The sequence below is a fragment of the Rhododendron vialii genome, chromosome 5a (genome assembly GCF_030253575.1).
Source record: "Rhododendron vialii isolate Sample 1 chromosome 5a, ASM3025357v1".
Taxonomy (NCBI): Eukaryota; Viridiplantae; Streptophyta; class Magnoliopsida; order Ericales; family Ericaceae; genus Rhododendron; species Rhododendron vialii.
Genome location: NC_080561.1, coordinates 9697614 through 9721552, shown reverse-complemented (window position 1 = coordinate 9721552; position 23939 = coordinate 9697614). Strand labels below are relative to the sequence as shown.

Sequence of the window (23939 nt, the reverse complement as noted above, 5' to 3'; positions counted from 1 at the left end):
GCACATCTATTTGTCTTCTAACTTAAAATAACTCCATCTTCTGTGAGTCATCCACAAAAATCTAACAAATGGTTGTCATGCTAGAAAAACAACAACGACGCAACATCATTCTTCAAACTCCTAAACAGTTTTAACAAGTTTAGCTTGAAGTTTTCATAATACTACATGCGCAGAATCATTCGTCAAACTCCTAAGCATCACACAAAGTTCCAACAAATTTAGCTCAAAGTTTTTTTCTTTTTTCATCATTCAAGTCTCTGGGACAGCTTACGTGCACATTGACTAATTCTTGGAAACCAAGCCCACCGTTCATAAGCGAGGACTGGGAAACCCGGCCATATGGACTTACAACTAATTCTCCTATAAACAACTTCATTTAATTGTAATATGTATGCGTCCTTGGCCAATCCATTCATTTTTTTTGTCCTCATCTCACCAATAACGTTACCCCATTAATTGGCCCATCTCACCACTAACATTACCCCATTATTTACACCGCTGGTGTAAACATTTATTTCCTCCAAATCAATTGTGTTGCACCAAGTCACCATGTTCTATTAATTGAGACCACTGTTTTAATGACGTGACGCAATATAATTAATTTAGAGGAAACAAATGTTTACACTGCATGTATATAATTTATTCTCAAACTGGAGTGTGGTTCGGAGAGGACTCAACCTTTGAGTATATATAAAAGGGGCAAAAAAAGTCTTTTACTTCAAAAAAAGTAACGGGTGTCTGTCTTAAATTGAAGAGAGGGGGTATCCGTATAACACTTCATAAAGCAAGGGAGGCCAAAGCAACTCTCAAAACCTGAGGGGAGGTTAATGATATTTACCCTTAAAAAAAATACATGTTTTGTTTTATGTATGTGCATCATTTTAGTCTCTCTATTGAATCACCCTGTTTGCCAATGAATAACTATTGAATTAGGATGGAAGAAATATTTGTTAAAAAGTCGTGTGTTTGATGTTTTAACGTCTCATGCTCTCATAAAAAAGGTTAAAGGAAAGAATATTTAAACGATTAGAGGACAACAATGCAAGTGAAGGTGAGCAAGGCAATAAAATTAGGCCTCCAAAAATTTCTAAGAAGAGGGCCCCCAAAATTAGCTAGTAAATACATTTACTATAGCTATATAAAACTAAAAACTCATTCAAAATTTAGAATTGTTGCAATTCTTTATCATGAGGTATATATGATATTGAAAATTTATCTTGTGATATACATTTAAAGTCGATTTATTTTTTTATCGTTTTGCTGGTGAAATACATAATGGGCCGCATTTTTAAGCTTGCCATGTGCTTCCAAATGTCACGGCGACACTGGAGGACTACATTATTGTGCACATAAACTTTTTAATGGAAAATTAAATTGTGTGTAATCCATTTAAAGTTGAAACACATACTTTTCTGTCCATTTAGGGGGGGGTTTCCGCTAATGTAAATATTGTAGGAAAATTTTTTGTTGTTGAAAAGTTATTAGGTGTTTCTGGTAGTGAATAAGTTGTTGATGGATATGTGAACGAAAATGTTGAGAAAAAAATTTGTCTACGTAGACAAATTTTTTGTTAGTGTGAACGAAGTTTTAAAATGAAATAATCTTTTTTGTTAGCGTGAACAACATTGTAAAATGTCTTTGTTAGTGGGAATGGGGCCTTAAAGTTGGAACATATCTTTGTTAAAATAGAAAAGCCTGCCCAATAGTTCGCCCAGCCCTAGCTCATGGATTGGGCTTTTAAGACGAAGCCCGGCTCGTCTGTCCCAAGACTCGGCCCACTGCAAAGAAATCCATGCTCCAAGAAACCGTGGTTACTGTGCGCGCTTTTTTGGAAAATTTAAAAGCCAGCCGCAATAACAGCAGAACGAGAAATAGACGAGAGAGAGAGAGAGAGAGAGAGAGAGATACTATGAAGGAAGAGAGAGACGCAAATCCAGAACAGAGCCGGCGTCGATGATGCAAGGACTCCACCACCAGCAGCAACAGCTAGCGACTCTCCTCAATGTAGCTCTCCCCAAAGCCGTCAGCGGCGGCGGCGATTCAACCACCACCACCGCCTCCGCCTCTTCTGCCCCTTCCTCCATCAATAATAACAACCCCTCCGCCGTCGCGGCCGCCGCCGCCGCCAAAGAAGAAGACGAGGCCTCCCGTCTGGCCGCCATAAACTCTCTCCACCGCGCCATTCTTTACCCCCCCAATTCACTTCTCGTCACTCACACCGCCTCTTTCCTCTCCCAGGGCTTCTCTCAACTTCTCTCCGACAAGTAATATTACTCTCTCCGACAAGTAATTACGTGTTAGTGAATTATTTATTGTTTGTGGTGTAATTGCTTGTTAGTTGGACTATGACGCGGTTGATTTCGACAACAAAGATGAGGGTTATCACTGCACTAAGTTTGTTGGATGACGTGTTCACTGGATTCTGACAATCTTTTCCCTAGGGTTTGTTTGGAACCTATGGAAAAGAAAAGATGGGAAAATAATTTTCCTCTGTTTGGTTTGGGAGGAAACAAGAAAAAAATAACAAAGAATAATTATCCTCCACGCTTTCTTTCGTTTCTTTTCTTTTCCTTTCTTTTCCCCAAGTTCCAAACAGGTCCTAAAGTATGTAATTCAAAAGTAATCTAGGGGGAAAATTGATACTTGACCTGATGTTCACTTGGTGAAATTTAGCCTTCTCTATCTCCACAGCGCAAAATTGACACTTGTGTTCAGTGGTGGAACCAGAAATTTTTTCTTGGGCATGCCAAGTTTTAAAAGATCAAGCACGAGAAATGTATTATGATGAAAGATTAAAATTTCACGACACAAGTATAAACAGTTTCATTTATAGTTGTTTCAGTATAAAAGCCTAATTCTTGTATTGATAGCGTAAAATCCCAACTTGTAGGAGTAAAACCTAAGTCACGACCTAATATATGTTTCTTTCTATATTAAATTGGGTTTATGTTAAATTGGGTTTGATGCTTGTAGAGGGGGTGCCAATATGCTAAAATTTTGCTACTATAGTATGTATTTATTGGATATGCATTGGTGGTAATAACACGGCACCCCCACCCTAAACCATTGGTCTGCCCATGACTAGGATCACCAGTGATTTCCGCAACAAAGATAAGGTGTTCGCTTCTCTAAGTTTGGAATATTACTTTATTCAGAGGAATACAGGATTATGACAGTGTTTTCCCCAAAGTTCGTAAATCAAAAGTAATCTAGGGGGAAATTGATACATGAAACATAGCCTTCTCTATCTTCACACGCACAAAAATTGACATTCTCGCTATTTTATCAGTCATTCATGATTCAGGTGCCGTTCTTGATTGCTTCTAATTCTAGTTCTTGTAGTCTCACTGCTCATGAAGTTGACCCAAAATGCATTGATTTCAACTATAAAGAGAGTTTTATTATTGCACTAGTTTGAATTTGATTGTACTGTTTTGATTCTTTTAGCTGCAACCATTGATAGTTATTTTCCATCTCCAAACTTATCTTATAGAGGTCACAATAGTTGAATCAAAAGGTAATTTAGGGGCAAACTTGATACATGAACTAATTCTTTGGTTTTATGGATGCACTGAGTTTGGAATTGGACTTCATTCACAAAGTTTTGATGATTTTCTAGAATGCACAATCATATGATTATTTTCCAACTTTAGTTTTCTCTTGTCGTACAAGTGACGAGAGTTGAATTCCAAAGTGATTTAGGGGCAGAATTGGTACATGAAGCAATTTTTTCAATTAGGGAAACCTATGCTAGAGGATTCTTTATTTTCCGGCCTCACGTAGTAGCGGCACTTTTGATGATGAAAATTATTTCTTCATATTGACCGTTTGTTGCCCTTCTCTTTCATTTTGGTGATCCTGTGGCTTAGATCGTACTCTGTGCGTCAGGCAGCAGCTACAGCCTATGGGGCTTTGTGTTCCGTGCTATGTTCAATCCTTGTATCGTCAAATGGAAGGCAGAACCATGTCATACTTAGCAGTTTGGTTGACCGGTTCATCAGTTGGGCACTGCCATTGCTTAAAAATGTCAATACTGGAGACGGGACTACAGAATTGGCTGTGGAAGGTCTTCGCGAGTTTCTTAGCGTCGGAGATGTTGCTGCAATCGAGAGATATGCCCTACCGATTCTTAAAGCATGCCAAGAACTTCTTGAGGATGAGAGAACCTCCTTGAGTTTACTACATCAGCTTTTGGCTGTTTTGACTCTCATTTCTTTGAAATTTTTTATTTACTTTCAACCCAATTTTGTGGACATTGTTGATCTGCTTCTTGGGTGGGCAATGATACCGGACCTTGCTGAGTCTGATAGACGTGTTATTATGGATAGCTTCTTGCAGTTCCAGAAACATTGGGTCAATAGTCTGCAGTTTTCTTTGGGATTGCTGTCGAAGTTCTTGGGCGACATGGATTTACTGCTTCAGGATGGAAGTCATGGCACCCCACAACCATTTCAGAGATTGCTTGCTTTGCTGTCATGCTTTTGTACCGTTTTGCAGTCAACAGCTTCTGGTTTGCTAGAGATGAATTTACTTGAACAAATAATTGATCCTCTTAGCAAAATGATTCCTCTGTTGTTGGGATGTTTATCCATGGTTGGTAGGAAATTTGGGTGGTCAAAATGGATGTCTGATTCCTGGAGGTGCCTAACTCTCTTGGCAGAAATTCTAGGTGAGAGGTTTTCCACCTTTTACCCTGTTGCGGCTGATGTGTTATTCCAAAGCCTGGGAATGGCTAATTTCAACCAACATGTTGGGTCTGGGAAGGTTACTTCTTTTCAGGTTCATGGGGTTCTTAAAACCAATCTCCAGTTATTATCTCTACAAAATTTTGGCCTCTTCCCATCATCTGTACATAAGATATTGCAATTTGAGTCACCTATATCTCAGTTGCGGTTGCATCCAAATCATGTAGTCACAGGAAGTTCTGCTGCTACTTATATTTTCTTACTTCAACATGGGAAGGACGAAGTTGTTGAACAAGCCACAACTTCCTTAATTGAAGAACTAGAGTTGTTAAAAGGCATGCTTCAGAGAATCTCATGTAACAGGGATGAGGTCAATATTGAAGTTGGTCTGAAAATTTCTAAGCCTGAGTTGTTTGCGTTGATTAAGTTTGACCTGAAAGTTCTGTTAAGCTGTGTTTCTGTGGGTGGGGGTAACAGTTTGGTTGCCCGGGCAGAACTTGATGCTTTGTTCCTCAAGAGATCAGAAAGACTTGCCTCGTTTACTCTTGAGAAATTGAATCCTTTCAGTGTACCAGTTATGGGTTTTGTGGAGTTGCAAGCTAATGTTGTCAAGACATTGGGCCAGCTAACCATGTTCGAGTTTCTTAACAAGTGCTCCATAAGGAAACAGATTAGTAGGAAAAGTTCGGTTAGTATTGGAAGTGAAGAACCCTTAATTGATGACAATATGAAGGATGGACTTCCAATTCTGATTTTTGCTCATTTGCAGAAGTACAGTTTTCTCCTTGTCAAAGCTCTTCATAATTTCTCTCCTCTAGCGGTTAAAGTGGAAGCCTTAGAGTGGATCTCTAAATTTTGTGAGTGTGTTAGTGGTATGTGGCAGACTATGAATGCGACAAACCATCTTTACAATGGATGTGGATATGTTGGTGTTGGCGTTGTTGGGAATTTGGTTTTCTCAGTTTTGGATACTGCATCAGATAGGGAACCAAAAGTGAGATCTCATGTTGCACTAGTTTTAGAGCAGCTTCTGCTGGCAAAACTTGTTGAGCCTACACACTTGGATGCCATAGCTGAAGTGGTCCTTGAAAGACTTGGTGATCCAGATAGTGAGATAAAAAATTCCTATGTAAGGTTGCTTAACGATGTGTTGCCCATTACGATGTACATATGTGGTTTACACGATTTGGGAGCAGTTAACACTTGTAGGCGTAGCATTCCTAGGTTAGATAATAGTTGTAACTTGTGCTGGAGGCAAGTATTTGCACTTAAGCAACTTCCTCAACATCTTCACTCACAACACCTTGTTTCCATCTTGAGTTTCATTTCACAAAGGTGGAAGGTGCCTCTTTCTTCTTGGATTCAACGGCTGATTCATACTTGCAAGAGTTCAAAGGGCTTTTCTTCAGCTCAACTAGATGAAACAAGAAACGTGGACGGCATAGCGTTGGAAATTAAAGTGGAGGAAGATATCCTTGAGAGAATATGCTCTGTAAATATTCTTGCCGGTGCTTGGTGGGCTATACATGAAGCGTCTAGATACTGCATCACCACACGTCTTCGCACGAACCTTGGTGGGCCCACCCAAACTTTCGCAGCGTTAGAGCGCATGCTTTTGGACATCGCACATGTGCTACAGCTTGATTCTGAGCAAAATGATGGGAGCTTGAGTATTATAAGTTCTTCTTACGCTCGCTTATTACCAATGAGGTTATTATTGGATTTTGTCGAGGCCCTGAAGAAAAATGTATATAATGCCTACGAAGGATCGACTGTCTTACCGTCTGCTTCACGCCAGAGCTCCTTATTCTTTCGGGCAAATAGAAAAGTCTGTGAGGAGTGGTTTTCTCGTATATGTGAGCCAATGATGAATGGTGGATTGGCTCTGCAATGTCATCATGCTACAATCCAGTATTGTACTTTGCGTTTGCAGGAGCTTAGGAATCTTGTGGATTCAGCTTTGAATGACAAGCCTAGAGCTCAGGTGGCTGAGAACATCCAGAATATCAGGGGCAGATTTTCTGAGGATATCCTGAGGGTTCTACGACACATGGCATTGGCTTTGTGCAAAATACATGAATCAAATGCTTTGATTGGCCTGCGGAAATGGGTTACCATGACGTTCTCTTCATTTCTTATGGACGAGAACCATAATGAGAGTAATGCCGAGGACTTGGGACCTTTTTCCTGGATCTCAGGACTTGTTTATCAAGCAGAAGGCCAGTATGAAAAGGCTGCCGCTCATTTTACTCATTTGTTGCAGGCAGAGGAGTCACTCAGTTCTATGGGTTCTGACGGGGTCCAATTTGCTATTGCACGGATTATTGAGAGTTTTGCCGCAGTTTCTGATTGGAAGTCTTTAGACTCTTGGCTAGTGGAGCTGCAAAGGCTTCGATCTAAGCATGCTGGGAAGAGTTACTCTGGTGCACTAACTACTGCTGGAAATGAAATAAATGCAATTCATGCATTGGCTAGCTTTGATGGTGGTGATTTTCAAGCATCATGGGCATCCCTGGATTTGACACCTAAAAGTAGCAATGAACTCACACTTGACCCTAAATTGGCCCTGCAAAGAAGTGAGCAGATGCTTTTGCAGGCAATGCTTCTTCCCATAGAAGGGAATGTTGAGAAGGTCTCACATGAAATACAAAAGTCAAAGTCAATGCTGGAGGAAGTAATATCAGTTTTGCCCCTTGATGGGTTGTCAGAGGCTGCATCATATGCGACCCAGTTACACTGCATTTTTGCTTTCGAAGAAAGTTGCAAGCTTAAAGGAGGCCAAGACAAACTACTTCAGTCTTTACTGGGTTCATACATCCAAGTACTGCAATCTCCTATCAACCGAGTTCATCAGGATTGCAACATTTGGCTAAAAGTTCTCCGGGTTTACCAGAAAATCCTTCCAACTTCACCAGTGACTGTAAACCTCTCTAAGAACTTATTAAGTTTGGCCCGCAAGCAAGGAAACCTAGGGTTAGCAAACCGTCTTAATGACCATGTCAGAGATCATGCACTATCTTGCCATGAAGGGAGATATCGTGATTTCCTCATGAAAAGTTTGCAGTACGAGGGTATCTTGCTGATGCATGCTGAAAACAGGCTTGAAGATGCTTTCACAAATCTTTGGTCATTTGTACGACCTTTTCTAGTTTCTTCTTCTTCCTCTGTTGTTTCTGACGCTGATCACAATGTTTTGAATGCGAAGGCATGCCTGAAATTTTCAGATTGGTTGAGAAGGGATTTTTCAAATCCGAGTTTGGAGAGTATTATCCCCAAAATGCTGGTGGATTTCAGCAAATCTGATCTTTCTTCTCTTGGCAGAGGGGCAATTACCTTCAGTGGTGATAACACAAGCTCTCAACCAAATCTGGGTCTTCTTGTTGAGGAACTTGTGGGGACCAGTACAAAGTTGTCCTCTCGTCTCTGCCCCGCCTTTGGAAAGTCATGGATTTCTTATGCCTCATGGTGTTATAGTCAAGCCAGAGCATCTCTCTGTGCCCCAATTGACACCGCCCTCCATTCATGCTCTTTTTCTTCCATTCTCGCTCCAGATGTACTACCGGACAGGTTTAGGTTAACTGAGGAAGAGTTGTTAAAGGTTGAATCTAGTGTTTTGCAGCTTGTCCAGAAAAGGGGCAACTCGGACGATATCAATGAGGGAGGGGTTGAGTCTAACTTTCAGCTTGAATCTTCAGATAACTTGAGGAATAATAACCATATGAAGGCCTTGGTGCAGGAGGCAGTGAACATAATTGAATTTGCAGCTGCAGCGCCGGGAACAGAAAGTTCTGGTGGCGAATGCCTTTCTTCTTTGCTGACTTCTCAATTGCAGAAATGCTTTCTATCTGCAAATGTTGGCCCTAATGAATCTGCGGTATATTCCTGCGTTGATGATCTAATTGATGTTTGGTGGGCTTTGAGGAGGAGAAGGCTTTCTCTCTTTGGGCATGCAGCTCAAGCTTTCATAAACTACCTTTCATATTCATCCTCCAAGCATTGTGATGGGCAATTAGCTTTCTCCACTGGTGAATCTTCGAATCAAAAGGCTGTGAGCTACACACTGAGGGCTACGTTATATGTCTTGAATATTCTTCTCAACTATGGAGTGGAGTTGAAAGAGACCCTTGAACCAGCTCTTTCTAAGGCTCCATTGTTGCCATGGCAGGTGAGATAAATGTCCTTAGATTTTTATATGTTAAGTAAAATGAATTGTTGACATTCTGATTTGCATGTACTTTTGAAGGACGTAACACCCCAAATCTTTGCTCGGTTAAGTTCTCATCCGGAACAAGTTGTTCGAAAACTATTGGAGGGCTTATTGATGATGCTTGCAAAACTATCTCCTTGTTCCATTGTATACCCAACGCTTGTTGACGTAAATGCTTGTGAGCAGGAAACTTCGGAGGAGCTTCAGCATATATTAGCTTGTTTGGTAATGCGTATGTCATTAGTTATTTTTTGTTGTTTGATCTGTATTGCTTCTTTAATTTGAGTTAACATCAAGAAGACAAAATTGGTGCTTTATGTTATTGTATTTTGGGGAGTGGGTGTGAACTGTTACTGTTTTGGCTCTGTTCTATCTCTTTATAGAATCGCGTTACATATATTTTTGATAAATGAATAGGGAGTGTCAATTTTGGAAAGTGAAGGTTACTTCAGTCTTCAGAGACTATTGCAACTAAGGCAAGGAAGAAGGTGGTTATGGAGATAAAGTAGCAGTTTTTGGATATTTTACCCAGCCAAGGGACTTAGTTTCCCTTAAACCACAGCACTTCAAGTCGGTTTTTCTCCTTCCATGTTTTCCTTCAGGTGCGATTGTCATCCCAATAGGAATCCCATTTCATAGTTTGCTGGTGCCTTTAAATCTCTCACAGTCTAGGTAGGTTTCACGAAATGGGCCCTCAGTCTCTCTATCTTGGATTGGTGGCTAGTGATAAGATGGGTTGGCAAATAGACCAAATTTGAAGCTGTTTTAGCTTTTGAAATGTAAAGTTTGATAAAAGATGATTCCATGAAAATTTAAAAGAACAAATTTCCAGGCCTTGTATAGCAGTATTCAAAATTAGACAATCTAGAGTGGGAATAAGTTGACAATGGGAAACAACATTCTCTTGCCTCTCTTTCAGTTTTCATAATGTTCATTCACTGCTTCTTTTAACTATTTTTGCGTTCAACTTTATCTTCTTTCTTATATATGGAAAGCATTTTTATATCTGTTGCTTTTGACTACCCTAAAATTATAGTTGGAATGCGTAACTTCCTGGTCCCATTGGCTTAATCAAACATCTTGTTACATACAGAGTAAGCTTTATCCCAGACTGATTCAGGATGTCCAGCTTGTGATAAAAGATTTGGAAAATGTGACTGTCCTTTGGGAGGAATTATGGCTCAGCACGCTACAAGAACTTCATGCAGGTAGCCAGGATGTTTATCTAGAAGACTTTCTTCAACTGTATCTTTTATGGTCCTATCATGTATCTGCAACTGCACAAACATAATACATTTTCTGAGTGGGAAGTTGAATTTTGTATGATATCACCTCTGCAAAAATGGACACAACCATGATTTAATTCTAATATGCCAACTCAAAACAACATCAACAGAAAACTGGGTGTCCGAATGGAAACAAGTATAAATGCAGTGTTTATTTTTTTAACCGTTAACGCCAGATTTAGTAAGTGGGTTTCTCATTATTAGCTTCAGTTTTCTTAAATCGCAAGCGTAATTCTCAAAAACTTATGGCTCTGGATCATCTTTCTGGTACTTTCACTTTTTACAATTCTTGCTAGCATTCTGTGAGCATGACTTAGTAGCATAGCCAGTTTACAAACTTTTTTCCTTTGAATATACAGTGCTCTCAAGATAACGATGTGTAAAATTCATCGTTGCACTTACCTGAGCTCATAATCTAGATAAATTGTGTGCCACATTATCTTTTTTACTAACTCAACTTAAAGTGATATGCTGTTTGCTTCTTGTATCATTGGTCACTGCTACAGTTGTTAGTTTCCGTTTGTCATGACAAATCATCTTCGTTATTTATTTTCTTGCATGTTTTCTAGACGTGATGAGACGTATAAATCTTCTGAAAGAGGAGGCTACACGAATTGCGGATAATGTAACTCTCAGTCATAGTGAGAAGATCAAAATAAACTCTGCAAAGTACTCAGCCATGATGGCACCCATTGTTGTAGCCTTAGAGCGTCGTTTGGCTTCCACTTCTCGGAAACCTGAAACGCCTCATGAGATATGGTTCCATGACGAGTATAGGGAACAAATTAAATCAGCCATCTTAAACTTCAAGACTCCTCCGGCATCAGCTGCAGCACTTGGGGATGTGTGGCGACCATTTGACAACATTGTTGCTTCATTGGCATCTTATCAGAGGAAGTCATCGTTATCTCTTGGACAAGTTGCACCTAATTTGACTCGGCTATCATCTTCTGATGTTCCAATGCCTGGTCTTGAGAAGCAAATCACAATGTCTGAATCTGATGGGACTCCTCAGGGAATTGTCACAATAGTGTCTTTCACTGAACAACTAGCTATCTTATCAACCAAGACTAAACCCAAAAAACTTGTTATACTGGGTTCAGATGGTCAGAAGTACACGTATCTTCTTAAAGGGCGAGAAGACCTGCGTCTTGATGCTAGAATCATGCAGTTGTTGCAAGCTATTAATGGTTTTTTGCATTCGTCAGGTGCAATTTCAAGTCGGTCCCTTTCAATTCGCTACTATTCGGTAACCCCGCTTAGCGGTCGAGCTGGTCTTATCCAGTGGGTGGACAATGTTACAAGTGTATACAGTATCTTTAAGTCATGGCAGAACCGTGCTCAGCTAGCACAAACGCAGGGATTGGGTGCTGGCAATATGGAAGATTCAATGCCCCCAGCTGTTCCCCGACCAATTGATATGTTCTATGGTAAAATCATACCAGCACTTAAAGAGAAAGGCATAAGAAGAGTAATATCACGAAGAGATTGGCCTCATGATGTCAAACGGAAAGTTCTTTTGGATCTTATGAAGGAGGCTCCTAAGCAACTTCTTCATCAAGAACTTTGGTGTGCTAGTGAAGGATTCAAAGCCTTCAGCTTGAAAATGAGGAGGTTCGCTATCATAACTTTGTAAAAAGCTCTTCTGTAATCTTTATCATGGAGCTGCAAAAGTGGAAAGCATAAATACATGCACACCTTTGATATTTTATATGCATTTTTTGAAACCTGTTACTGCCTACTATTTTTATTTCGGGTGATAAACTACTTACTATGTAGGGTGTGGTGTTGTGGCTTGTTAAAGGTACACTTTTAAATCAATACACAAACCCAACAATAGGATCAAGGCACTCCAATTTTATCCCATGCGAAGCGATACTTTCTTCTCCTCCCTTTTGTTTCTTGATAAGTAATGTGGTACTATTGTCTGTGTGCATGATACTAATGCTTACATGGTTTAACAAATGTACTTGGAAACATGTGTTTCTTAAGCTAAGCACATCGCACAATGTAAAACACTTACACTCCACTGAGTTGACTTATTTTGCTTGATTGCAGATATTCTGGTACCATGGCAGCAATGAGCATGGTTGGCCACATCCTAGGCTTAGGCGACAGGCATCTGGATAATATTCTTATCGATTTTACTACTGGGGACATTCTGCATATTGATTATAATGTGTGCTTTGATAAAGGGCAAAGATTAAAGATTCCTGAAATTGTGCCCTTCCGCCTGACCCAGACAATGGAAGCAGCTTTAGGGTTGTCTGGGATTGAAGGCAACTTTAGAGCAAACTGTGAAGCTGTTCTTGGTGTTTTACGGAAGAATAAGGACATTATATTGATGTTGTTAGAAGTATTTGTTTGGGATCCACTGGTGGAATGGACACGTGGAGATTTCCATGACGATGCAGCAATCATAGGTGAAGAAAGAAAGGGCATGGAGCTGGCAGTTAGCTTGAGTCTGTTTGCATCCCGTGTTCAAGAAATCCGTGTTCCATTGCAGGTACTCTTGTGTGTCAATAAATGATGAACATCAGCCTATCCTGCCCAAGAAAAAAAATTGGAAAATGACAAAACAGAAAAAGAAATAAGAAGCTCAAGAAAGAGCAAAGAAAAGGAGAAGGGATTCGTCTTCTTTTATCCTTTCGTCAATGGAATTTTTTGATTATTCCCATTATATGGTTCCACATGCTTGCTTTATTGAATTTTCATGCAGCATTTGAGTTTATGAATCCTTGCATTTTATTCAGATTTTAGCAGAGCTATTTTTGTTGCTAGCATAATTGAAGCTAATTAATTGGTATTCCTTTTCAACGGTTGTTTAACCGGATGTCCTTTTGTATACAAGAGTGTTACTTATCTCTCGAATATTACAGGAGCATCACGATCTTCTACTTAGTTCCTTGCCGGCTGTTGAATCTGCACTTGAGGTATGCAAAACTTCCTCTAAGTTTTTAGGTGACTGGTTTGAAGTTTGTCATTAATTTGGTCTTTCTTTGACACTGAGAATTCCCTTACAGAGGTTCGCGAACATTCTAAATCAATATGAGCTGGTTTCTGCTCTTTTTTATCTGGTTGATCAAGAGAGGTCTAACCTTGTTCTGCATGAGACATCTGCAAAGTCCATTGTTGCTGAAGCAACGTGTAATTCAGAGAGGACCCGTGCCTCATTTGAAATACAGGCTAGGGAATTCACTCAAGCCAAGGCGGTGGTAACAGAGAAAGCGAAAGAGGCAACAGCTTGGATGGAGCAACATGGAATGATCCTTGATGCTTTACGAAGCAGTTCAATTTCGGGAATCAAAGCCTACTTACAACTGACAGGTACTGAGGAAGCATTGTCTCTTACATCTGCTGTCCTCGCGGCTGGTGTTCCATTGACTATTGTTCCGGAGCCCACACAAGTTCAATGTCATGATATAGATAGAGAAGTTTCTCAGCTCATTGCTGAAATGGATCATGGACTTTCTTCTGCTGTAACAGCCGTCCAAGAGTATTCTTTGGCTTTGCAACGTATTCTACCATTAAATTACCTCACAAGCAGCCCAGTGCATGGTTGGGCACAAATTTTGGAACTTTCTGTAAATAGCCTTTCCTCTGATATCTTATCCCTTGCGAGAAGACAGGCTGCTGAGCTGATTTCAAAAAATCATGGAGATGGATTCGAGTCTAGTAGGAGGAGTTATGATGATCTGTGTCTAAAAGTGGAGAAATATGGGGAAGAGATAGAGAAAATTGAGCAAGAATGTGCTGAACTTCTGAGCTCGATTGGCTTAGAGACTGAATCAAGAGCTAAGGATCGGCTTCTCTCTGCTTTTACCAAGTACATGCAGTCTGCTGGCCTACCAAGGAAAGAAGATGCAAGATTGCAAGGGGAGCTAGAAGATAAGAGGGAGAAGGTGCTGACTGTCTTAAATATAGCAGTGACTTCTATATATAGTGAGGCTAAGCGTAGAATGCTTGACATATTTGGCAGTTCCACATATAGTATGGGTAGAAGTACAGGAAGTGTGCTGCAGTCTGATCTTGTAATTATTTTTGGTGACTTGGAAGAGCAAATTGAGAAATGCGTATTGGTAGCAGGATTTGTAAGTGAACTATGGCATTTTATTGGGAGTTTATCTATTGTTGACCGAGACGGTAATGGTTCAAATAATTTTGTCCAAAGGAACTGGGCGTCCGTTTTCAAAACTAGTTTGTTCTCTTTTAAGAACTTGGTTGGGCAAATGATTGAAGTTGTTTTACCGGATTTGATAAGATCTGTTGTATCTTTCAATTCAGAAGTTATGGATGCATTTGGATCTCTCTCACAAATCAGGGGATCCATTGATACAGCACTGGAGCAGCTGGTTGAGGTTGAATTAGAGAGGGTATCTTTAGTTGAATTGGAGCAGAATTACTTTGTTATGGTTGGTCACATCACTGAGCAGCAGTTGGCTCTTGAAGAAGCTTCTATGAAGGGTAGGGATCATCTTTCTTGGGAAGAAGCTGAAGAACTTGCCTCTCAAGAAGAAGCTTGTAAAGCACAGCTGGACAAACTCCATCAAACGTGGAACCAGAAGGACATGCGAACTTCTTCTCTGCTGAAGAGGGAAGCTAGTGTTAGAAATGCTCTGATTTCTGCTGAAATGCATTTTCAATCCCTAGTGGGTGCTGAAGAGGAGGGTGACTCGCACATCGTAAGGAGCAAAGCTCTTTTGGCGGCACTTGTTCAGCCCTTTTCTGAGTTGGAATCAATTGATAAGGTATTGGCTACACTTGGTCGCCCGTTTGCTTCTTGCTCCAATGGTATTTCTTATCTTTCAGACTTGATGACTTCCGGTTGCCCCTTATCTGAATACATCTGGAAGTTTCCCAACTTACTGAACAACCACTCGTACTTTATTTGGAAAGTTGGTGTTATGGATTCTTTTCTTGATTCCTGTATACATGATACAGCTTCATCTGTTGATCAAAACTTGGGATTTGACCAGCTTCTCAGTCAAGAGAAGAAAAAGCTTGAACTTCAACTTCAAGGACATATAGGCCAATACTTGAAAGAGCGAGTTGGTCCTATTCTGTTGGCTACATTAGACAAAGAAATTGAACAATTAAAGCAAATGACGGAAATGACAAACGATGTCGCTTTTGATCAAGCGAGGAAAGATTTCGGGGCTGTAAGAAGGGTTCAACTTATGCTTGAGGAATACTGCAATGCTCATGAAACTGTTAGAGCAGCTAGGTCAGCCGCTTCTCTCATGACAAGGCAGGTGAATGAACTTAAAGAGGCTCTTCACAAGACAAGCCTAGAGATTGTTCAGATGGAATGGGCGCATGATGTTATCGCGAATCCATTACATACCGTCAGGCTCATCTCTCATAAATTTCTTGCAAGTGAAGATAACTTAATTTCAGCAGTCCTAAACCTCAGTAGGCCTAAATTGTTGGAAAGTATACAATCTTCTGTGTCAAAAATAGCTAGGTCAATGGAGGGCCTACAAGCTTGTGAAAGAACAACTGTTGCAGCAGAAGGGCAGCTTGAAAGAGCTATGGGGTGGGCCTGTGGTGGTCCAAATTCCAGTTCGATGGGAAGTTCCACAGCAAGGAATTCAGGAATACCTCCTGAATTCCACAACCATCTTGTGAGACGACGACAATTGTTGGGGGAAGCTCAAGAAAGGGCATCAGACATCATCAAAATCTGTATGTCAGTATTGGAGTTTGAAGCATCAAGAGATGGCATTTTTCGGACTTCAGGAGATCTTTATCCCTTTTCGAGTGGTGCTGATGGAAGGACATGGCAGCAAGCTTACTTGAGTGCATTAACAAGATTGGATGCCACTTACCATTCTTTTACTCGTTAGTTTCTATCTCTCTTAGTTAATTGACGTCTGAAGAGAAGAAGGTCAAATCATTTTGTTACCCTTTTGTATGGATGATCAACGTAAATGTTTTGTTCTTTGTATATCAGGTGCTGAGCAAGAGTGGAAGCTTGCGCAGATCACCATGGATGCTGCTTCCAATGGCTTGTTTTCTGCGGCTAATGAACTCAGCATTGCCTCTGTGAAAGCAAAATCGGCTTCAGGTCACATAATTCTCAGATGATACACAAACACGCGCGCGCGCGCGCGCACACACATCTATTTACTCACATGAGTTCATATTTGAACTTTAGGTATAGCTGCGAAGCTATACAATATTTACACACTGTATGACCCCTGGCAAGTCAGATTGGTTATTACGTTAATTTATAACTTGTTTAGATCGTTATTTGCATTTGATCCTTTGAGGTGGTTGATAAATGTTTATTTAGGTTGCCATTATCTATGCTGAAATTGTGAACTTCCTTATGTAAAGTGATTGAAAAATGTAGTTGCTGGACTAACTTCGAACTAAACGAGTGGAAGGGACTAACGGGGATTATGTTTGGCTAGTCTCAGTCACCAAGTCATCAAATTGTTGGCTAGTATGAAATATTTTTTTGTTTAACCTCTGAGGAGCTTACAAATCACATTTGAATTTCTATGTACTTCTGCTGTTCAAAAAAAAAGGAAAAAGAATTTTAATATACTTGGGATAATTGGCTCTTCATTAGTGTTAATAAAATGATGTTCCTCCATCACAGACCCCCTTTTTTTCCTTAAGTGCAATTTAGGCGTAAGCAGTTTCCAGCCCGGTTTGACGAAAATAGCCTTAATTTTCCTTTTGTTTGCTTTCATGTAGTAACTGAGCAGTGTACTTTTATATCACAGTCCCAAGTACACATGAATACATGCATTGTGTGACATGATATGCTGATTTCTCTTATGTAGGCGATTTGCAAAGCACTCTTGTTGCAATGAGGGATTGTGCCTATGAAGCCAATGTGGCACTATCTTCTTTTGGGCGTGTTATAAGGAGCCACACTGCATTGACTTCCGAGTGTGGTTCCATGCTTGAAGAGGTATAATGCTTCAATATTTGTTTGGCTGATCTCATTATTCTTGCAAGGTGTACCGTTGGTGATGATTATGTGCTATGATGGAAGTAAATCCTTTAAAATCCTCAAATTTATGATACTTGGACTTTTTATTGCATTGTAGGGATTTTTGTTTTCGTCTGTGCACTTGGATATTTATGGAAGTTGAATTCGTTGGTGAGGTGAAGGCAACCATCACATGAGTGTGGCAAATTTGAATCACTATACAAAACAAACAATAACAGCCCCAATCATTGGGGGTATGGGCGGGAGAGGATTGAAGATAGGCCAAACCTTTGCCAATATATGCACAAAGTGGCTGCTCTCAGATTACTGAAATAGTGTCCCCCCCCCCCCCCCATACCTCCAAGAACCGAGGAGCTAAAGAGACGTTTTGCTGTGGAACCATGCACCCAAATCAAAGCTGAAAGGCATCAGAGAAGGCAGGCCTAGAGACCTGAACCTTTTGCAAATTTGGATCACTATCATTTCATAAAACACAAAGAAACCCCTTTTTGCATCAAATGTGGCGAAACCTCCCATCTTCCTCAATGGCCCCATTTTAGATGTTGACTATTCCATTTATGGATGAAACAAATGGAAAAAACCAATTGGACCATTCAATGACCAAAGGATTTGCAAACGCAAGTCAAAACTATCGGGATCAAGAGTTCCAAATACTTAGAACTGAGCCCGCTTGGGAGCCCCAAGAAGTAGCCAATCCCTGACATTCTGCACCTTCCTCCTTGGTACCACATTCACACACAAACCTGACACTGCCTCAAAAAAAGTAAGGTGACATTCAAGGTACCTCAGTTCCTTCTCTACACATGAAAAGTATCAGTGTGACCAGGTGACATTCAAGGTACCTCAGCTCCTTCTCTACACGTGAAAAGTATCAGTGTGACCAGATAAATGGTTAATGCCCACACCGATTCTATGTGCAATTCCAAAAAACTGCCCTTGTTGCCATTCTCCTTGCCAATCTTCTACAGAAGGAAAAAGAAGATGAAATCCGATATCTTTTTAAATTATTTTTTCCAATGCAGTTGCTGGAAGTAGCATATCTATTACCTTAAGACCATTACTAGTAAGAGATAATATTGATCTCCACAAAATAGTGTTTGACTAGCTAGAGAATGCCCCATTAGAGACATTTTATATCACTACTTAATTGTATGGCTTCATTTCTTTCTGTTTCTGTTTCTCTTTTCCAGTCTTTGAACTTGCTGCCTCATACAAATTCTAACTTGGATTATTTAAGACACTTCTTTGTGGTTTTTTTGTGTGGCTAACTTTGCTGTACTTTGCTTTAGGTCCTGGCAATAACTGAAGGTCTGCATGATGTCCACAGTTTGGGGAAGGAGGCTGCTGCAGTACATTCTTCTCTCATGAAAGATCTGTCTAAGGTTGTACTTGTCTCCGAATCATGATTCATAGTTTATTTATCATATTTGCTGAAATATGTTGTCGCTTTCAACGCATGAAACCTAGTCTGCTGATTGAATCATATTTATGTATGTGGTTGCTTTTGGTTTTGGTCAGGCAAATACAATCCTGCTTCCTCTCGAATCCGTGTTATCTAAAGATGTTGCTGCTATGACTGATGCTATGGCGAGGGAAAGAGACACCAAAATGGAAATATCTCCAATTCATGGTCAAGCCATATACCAGTCTTATTACATAAGAATTAAAGAGGCTTATCAGACTTTTAACCCCTTGGTGCCATCTGTCACTATCTCTGTGAAGGGAGTCCATTCCCTGTTGACCAGATTGGCTCGAACTGCAAGTCTTCATGCAGGAAATCTTCATAAGGTGCTACACTAGTATTGAGAATATTTATTTTTTATTAGAATTAATCGTAAGGCTCAGTCTGTAACAGCATAAAATATTTTCCTAAAAAATAATTACCAATTTCATGCTGAGTAGTTTCATAATCCATATAATTTAGAGTAAAATCTATTCCAGGCAAAATGTCTTACAAGAAGAAGAAAACAATTTACCGGTCTGATTTTCATATATAAGTATACCCTCTCTACTTGTGTCTTTTGGGGTCCCCGCCAGTCTCTCCTCTTTTTCCTTCTGTGGTACAAGTCTGTTCTCTTTCTACTGGAACTATTATAGACCATACTATGCAATCCCAGGTCTCAAGCCTTGTCGATTTTCATGTTATACCCCCCTGATTCACAATTCACTGAAGCACTTCAACAAATAAAAAATTCTTCACCTATTTGTAGTGTTCTAAAACTCACTACTCGGTACTCGCTCAGCCAGGCACCTTGGAGCGAGTACTTGGCGTTAGTCGGCGAGTAATGCCCACCGAGTAGGGGATTAGTCCCCTCGGCCAGGCACCTTGGAGCGAGTACTCGCCAAGTACTCGGCAAGGAATACCGAGTTTTAGAACACTGCCTGCTTGAATTATCAATCTGAATATTGGGAATCTGGGATTGCAATGAAAGACCGTTTCACCGTCAGTTGGTCCGTGGTCTCTGTGCTGAGTTTTTGTAGCACCCAATCTATAAATTCTTTTGCCTGGATATTTTTCAAGGTCTGATGCCAAACTCTGGAAAATATATATTTTTTATGATGTTATTTTACATGTGAAACTGGTTTATGTGAAAATTATTTTCCCTGGTAAATTCTTCCACAACAAAACAAAAGGACCAATGTGTGGGTTCTGGAAGATTACTGAATTTAATGTTATTGGTATTCCAGGCTCTTGAAGGACTAGGAGAAAGTGAGGAAGTGAGGTCGCAGGAGATAAATTTGTCGAGGCCAGAAGCTGCAGTAAATGATAGTGACTACTTTAGTAAGGAGGGAGAGTTCTTCTCCAAATCGGATGGAGAAAGTGGCGAGGAATCTCTTGGAGTGAGTGGACTATCTTTACAAGACAAAGAGTGGATATCTCCTCCAGATAGCATCTGCAGTAGTAGCTCAGAGACTGGTGCCATGTCAGCAGAAGGAAGTCCTGAAGATAGCTTCAATGACCCAGAAGTTCAACAACTAGTACATAGTTTGAGAAGCATGGAGGCCAAAAGATCTTTGGAATCCACTCTAATGTCTGGAACTGAGTCGGAAGAAACTTTGCCTCATGAGCAGTCAGAATTTAAACAGGCTAGTAATGGTGATACTGGTTCTATAGATGAATGTCAAAAACTAGGGGAATCAGCATATGATGAATCTGTTTCTGGGGTTGCTGAGAATAAGAAAAACCTACAGGTGAAGTCTGGGCTTAAAGATGAATATTCTGCATTAAACCAAGAGAAGAATGGAGATGAACATGGCGAAACTCCATTTCCTATAACTGACGGTGGAAATCGAGTATGCAGGGGTAAGAATGATAATGATCTGACTACCCTTTCATGTGCTTGTATCTGTAGTAGGGTATTACAAATGCCTTTCAAATTTAGCTCAAGTTTTGAGGTTAATCATTCATATTTAGCGCAGCTTGATGGTCAAGTGCATATGAAACGATGGAACAGTTAATTGTCAAAATCATGTCACATTTGAAATGGAACTAATTTATGATGCTAGAAGGAAACTGAATTTGTACTTGAAGATTTCATAACTCAACTAGTGCGTGGTAGGCTTTTGTCTTACCTCGTGTTAAGTCTAAACTGTTTTTTCTTTGTAGTCAGGGACATTTTTCAGTCAATAATGTTTCACTGAACATCCCATCTGTGCAGTGTATTGGCCTATTGGGATTTAATCATGTAACACAAACAGATCTTGTATTTTGGTATCTGGACATCTATAACACTAACTGAGTATGTGCCTCTTAAATACCACTGCTTGTTTGGAGAAATTTCAGCTTATACTTTGCAAATGTTGTCTCATTTGACATTTATGTGCATATGTGGCATTGTGCTGGCATATGGAGATAATCTATGACAGTTTGTTAGAAGGATGTGAAGTATAGTCTGTCTTACTAGCATTATGATGTCTCTTTACTTTCCCGGATTGCCTGAAAGCATTTAACTTCTTGATTCAGCATGAACATTTGACTGATAGAATATGGGAACCTGCTTCATTCTGTATTGTAAATTCTTTTCACCTGTAGGTAAAAATGCTTATGCATTGTCAGTTCTAAAGCGAGTCGAAATGAAGCTAGATGGCCAAGATATTGCCGACAACAGGTACCTAATTCCGTTGAATATCTGATGGACTTTTCTCGTAAAATTAATGCTAACAAGGCACTGTACTTCTTTCAGAGAAATCAGTATTGCAGAGCAAGTGGAATATCTACTTAAGCAAGCAACCAGCGTGGATAATCTTTGCAATATGTATGAAGGTTGGACTCCTTGGATTTGAGGTTTGAGAAGCATGCTCATAGAAAATCTGTCGTGTTTGAAACCTTTCAGCCCTGGCATCCCATATTTATAGGCTTCCCGGTTAGGCCATTCTGATTTCTTGGCTCCTTCTCGGATGAAGCGCAACAGCATTTGGTTGAAATATCTCACGGGATCCCACCACCCTCTTTCAAAGACCAACCTTGGGATCAGTGGTTTCTGTGGCCGAGTAGAACTCCAAATCAGCTTCAAACCTTGAGCAATTGTCTTGTGAGGCCAACACCTGTGGATTGCCTCTTTGCTTGTTTGTAGGAAGATCACAGCTTGTCAAGTGCTTTCCAACTTTGCCGGTTGAGGGCTCGCGAAGGAGGTATTTGTTCTTGTTTCTGCAGCTGGAATGAATTTGCTTTAGTGGAAACAGCTTATCCATTCGGATCCCCATTGCTGGAATGCTTTTTCTTAAAGAAACCGGCTTATATTCTGTTACACCATTTTTATTGGGGGTTGAACGAGAGATACGGTCAATAGAATGTGCTTTTCAGAGGATTACAACCCTTGATAAGCGTCTGTCGGAAGATTAGAATTGCTGTTCTTTGCTGTTCTTTATCTCGGGGATGGGGTGTGCAATTCTCGGGGCAATGTCAGTTGGTGGAATTGTCAGACTAGCTAATCAATTTGAACACCACATTCCAATGAGTCCATGTTCTATGTTTTTTTTTTTGGTAACTATCTTCTATGTTGTAATTTCAGTCACCTTTAATTAACTTCATCATCTCCCAAGGCAGCTTTTGTACAGTAATTTTCTGGATTGTTTGCCAGGGGCAGGGCAGACTGTATTTGCTTCTGTATGTTGTCCTACTCCTTCCTGTATTTTAGACATGGTCCAAACTTCAATTAGTTTGACATATTCAGCATTCAATAGTTGCACGATGCTTTGGTTTTGAGTGCTCACTTTGGATCATTTTTTGGGTTTTGAGAATAGGGTAGCCTTTGTGATTTTGAACGAAGGAAGCAAGGTAATGAGCGCTGAAATTAAATTGGGTGTCAGGTCAGCCCTCTCTACTGCCATTCGCTGGCTTGGAGGCATAGTTATATCCCTTGAGTTCCTCGATTTTTGGAGTTTGTAAGGGGGCATGGATTGCTTTCCGAGGACAGTCATTCTAAGCAAACATATTGTCAAAAGTTAGATCGGTCAATAGTTCTTCTCTCCATACCTTTGCCCCGCCAATTATGTTGATTGGGCCCAAGTCCTAATTTGTTTAGCGTTTAACTCCAACAATTATGTTGATTGGGCATAAGTAAATGCTTGGTTTTGAATCATAGTGGAAGAAAGAGAAATGATCAATTAGTGTCTGATGACTCATTTCTTTGGGACAAATATACTTCGTTGGATGGATGCTGATCTTTGATTAACTTGAAAGTTTGCATCACATGAGAGTAAAAATTGAGAGATGGTGCTGTGCAGTGGTGTGTGCAGTACCGTGTTGCGCACCTCCGAATTGTCGGATTGTGTATCCGATGGCTCGGATTTCATCTCGGTAATGAACGGCTTTCGATCGTTGGTTGCCGAGATGAGATCCGAGTCGTCGGATACACGATTTAACGGCTAGGAGGTGCGCATTACGATGCTGTGCACTTCACTGCACAGCACCAACCCGAAGTCCAGTAGTATTAGTAGGTGAGCATTATCATGCAATATTTTAGGCCATCACTGAAATTATTGAAATGCATTTCTTGTTAATGAATATTGCATGTTTTTATTTTTCATTTGTTAATTAGGAAAAATTGCCCCCACGTGAAAATAATTCAGGATGCTACATTGGGGCTTGGATGAACGAACTTGGTTGCTTGGTTAAACCGAAAGCTCCTGTTCCAAAATCCCACTATTTAAACGTGAAACCGAGTCTGCAGTACGTATTTTTGTCTTTTTTGCCAAATCCAAATACCACCATTCATTACTCGTTTTGGGTCCACTTCTGGGGAGCCGAGTCCCTGCAGCGATGGGTGGGCACTGCAAATTGCAGCCGGGTAAATTTTCTTTGCACTTAACATTTCTCATTCCAGCCACCCAAAAACGTTGCCGTTTGCTCATCAGCCCTTGCACAGTTACACCCTTGTCAACTTGCAATGCAAAAGGTGGTGGTTTTTTGAATAACAAATGCTTTTAACTCATCCTATTTATTTAACATGGTGACCCATGTGTAGACCTCTTTATTCATTATTATTATTTTATTCTGACAAGTTCACCTCTGAAAATATATAATGGCAAATATATATATATGCTAAATTCTGATGTTTCAAAAAATTTATACATAGATGTCCTATGAGGGATGAAATCAGTTCGGTTGGTTTTTTTTCATTACATAATTGACTACATACGATATAATTGTTAGAGACATTATAATTATTTTGTAAGTTCGCATGAAAAGAAAAAAATACTAATTTATTGATGAGACAATTATGAGTGAAATTTATTATCATTTTTTCTTATGAGAATTTTTTTACCATTCTAATTAATGTGTTTCCGTTTAT

General features: G+C 40.0%; 1 protein-coding gene across 1 annotated transcript; it reads left to right on the top strand.

The window, feature by feature from the left end:
* Nucleotides 1-1867: 1867 nt before the first annotated feature.
* On the top strand, nt 1868-22356 carry LOC131325664 (uncharacterized). Its single transcript, XM_058358026.1, has 15 exons — nt 1868-2264; nt 3870-8850; nt 8929-9117; nt 9986-10100; nt 10748-11792; nt 12237-12684; nt 13058-13111; nt 13202-16019; nt 16132-16245; nt 16973-17103; nt 18435-18527; nt 18664-18933; nt 19834-20449; nt 21179-21254; nt 21330-22356. The coding sequence occupies exons 1-15, from the start codon at nt 1954-1956 to the stop codon at nt 21427-21429; spliced, it is 11361 nt and encodes a 3786-aa protein (XP_058214009.1). The 5' UTR covers nt 1868-1953; the 3' UTR covers nt 21430-22356.
* The last annotated feature ends 1583 nt before the right edge of the window (nt 22357-23939 follow it).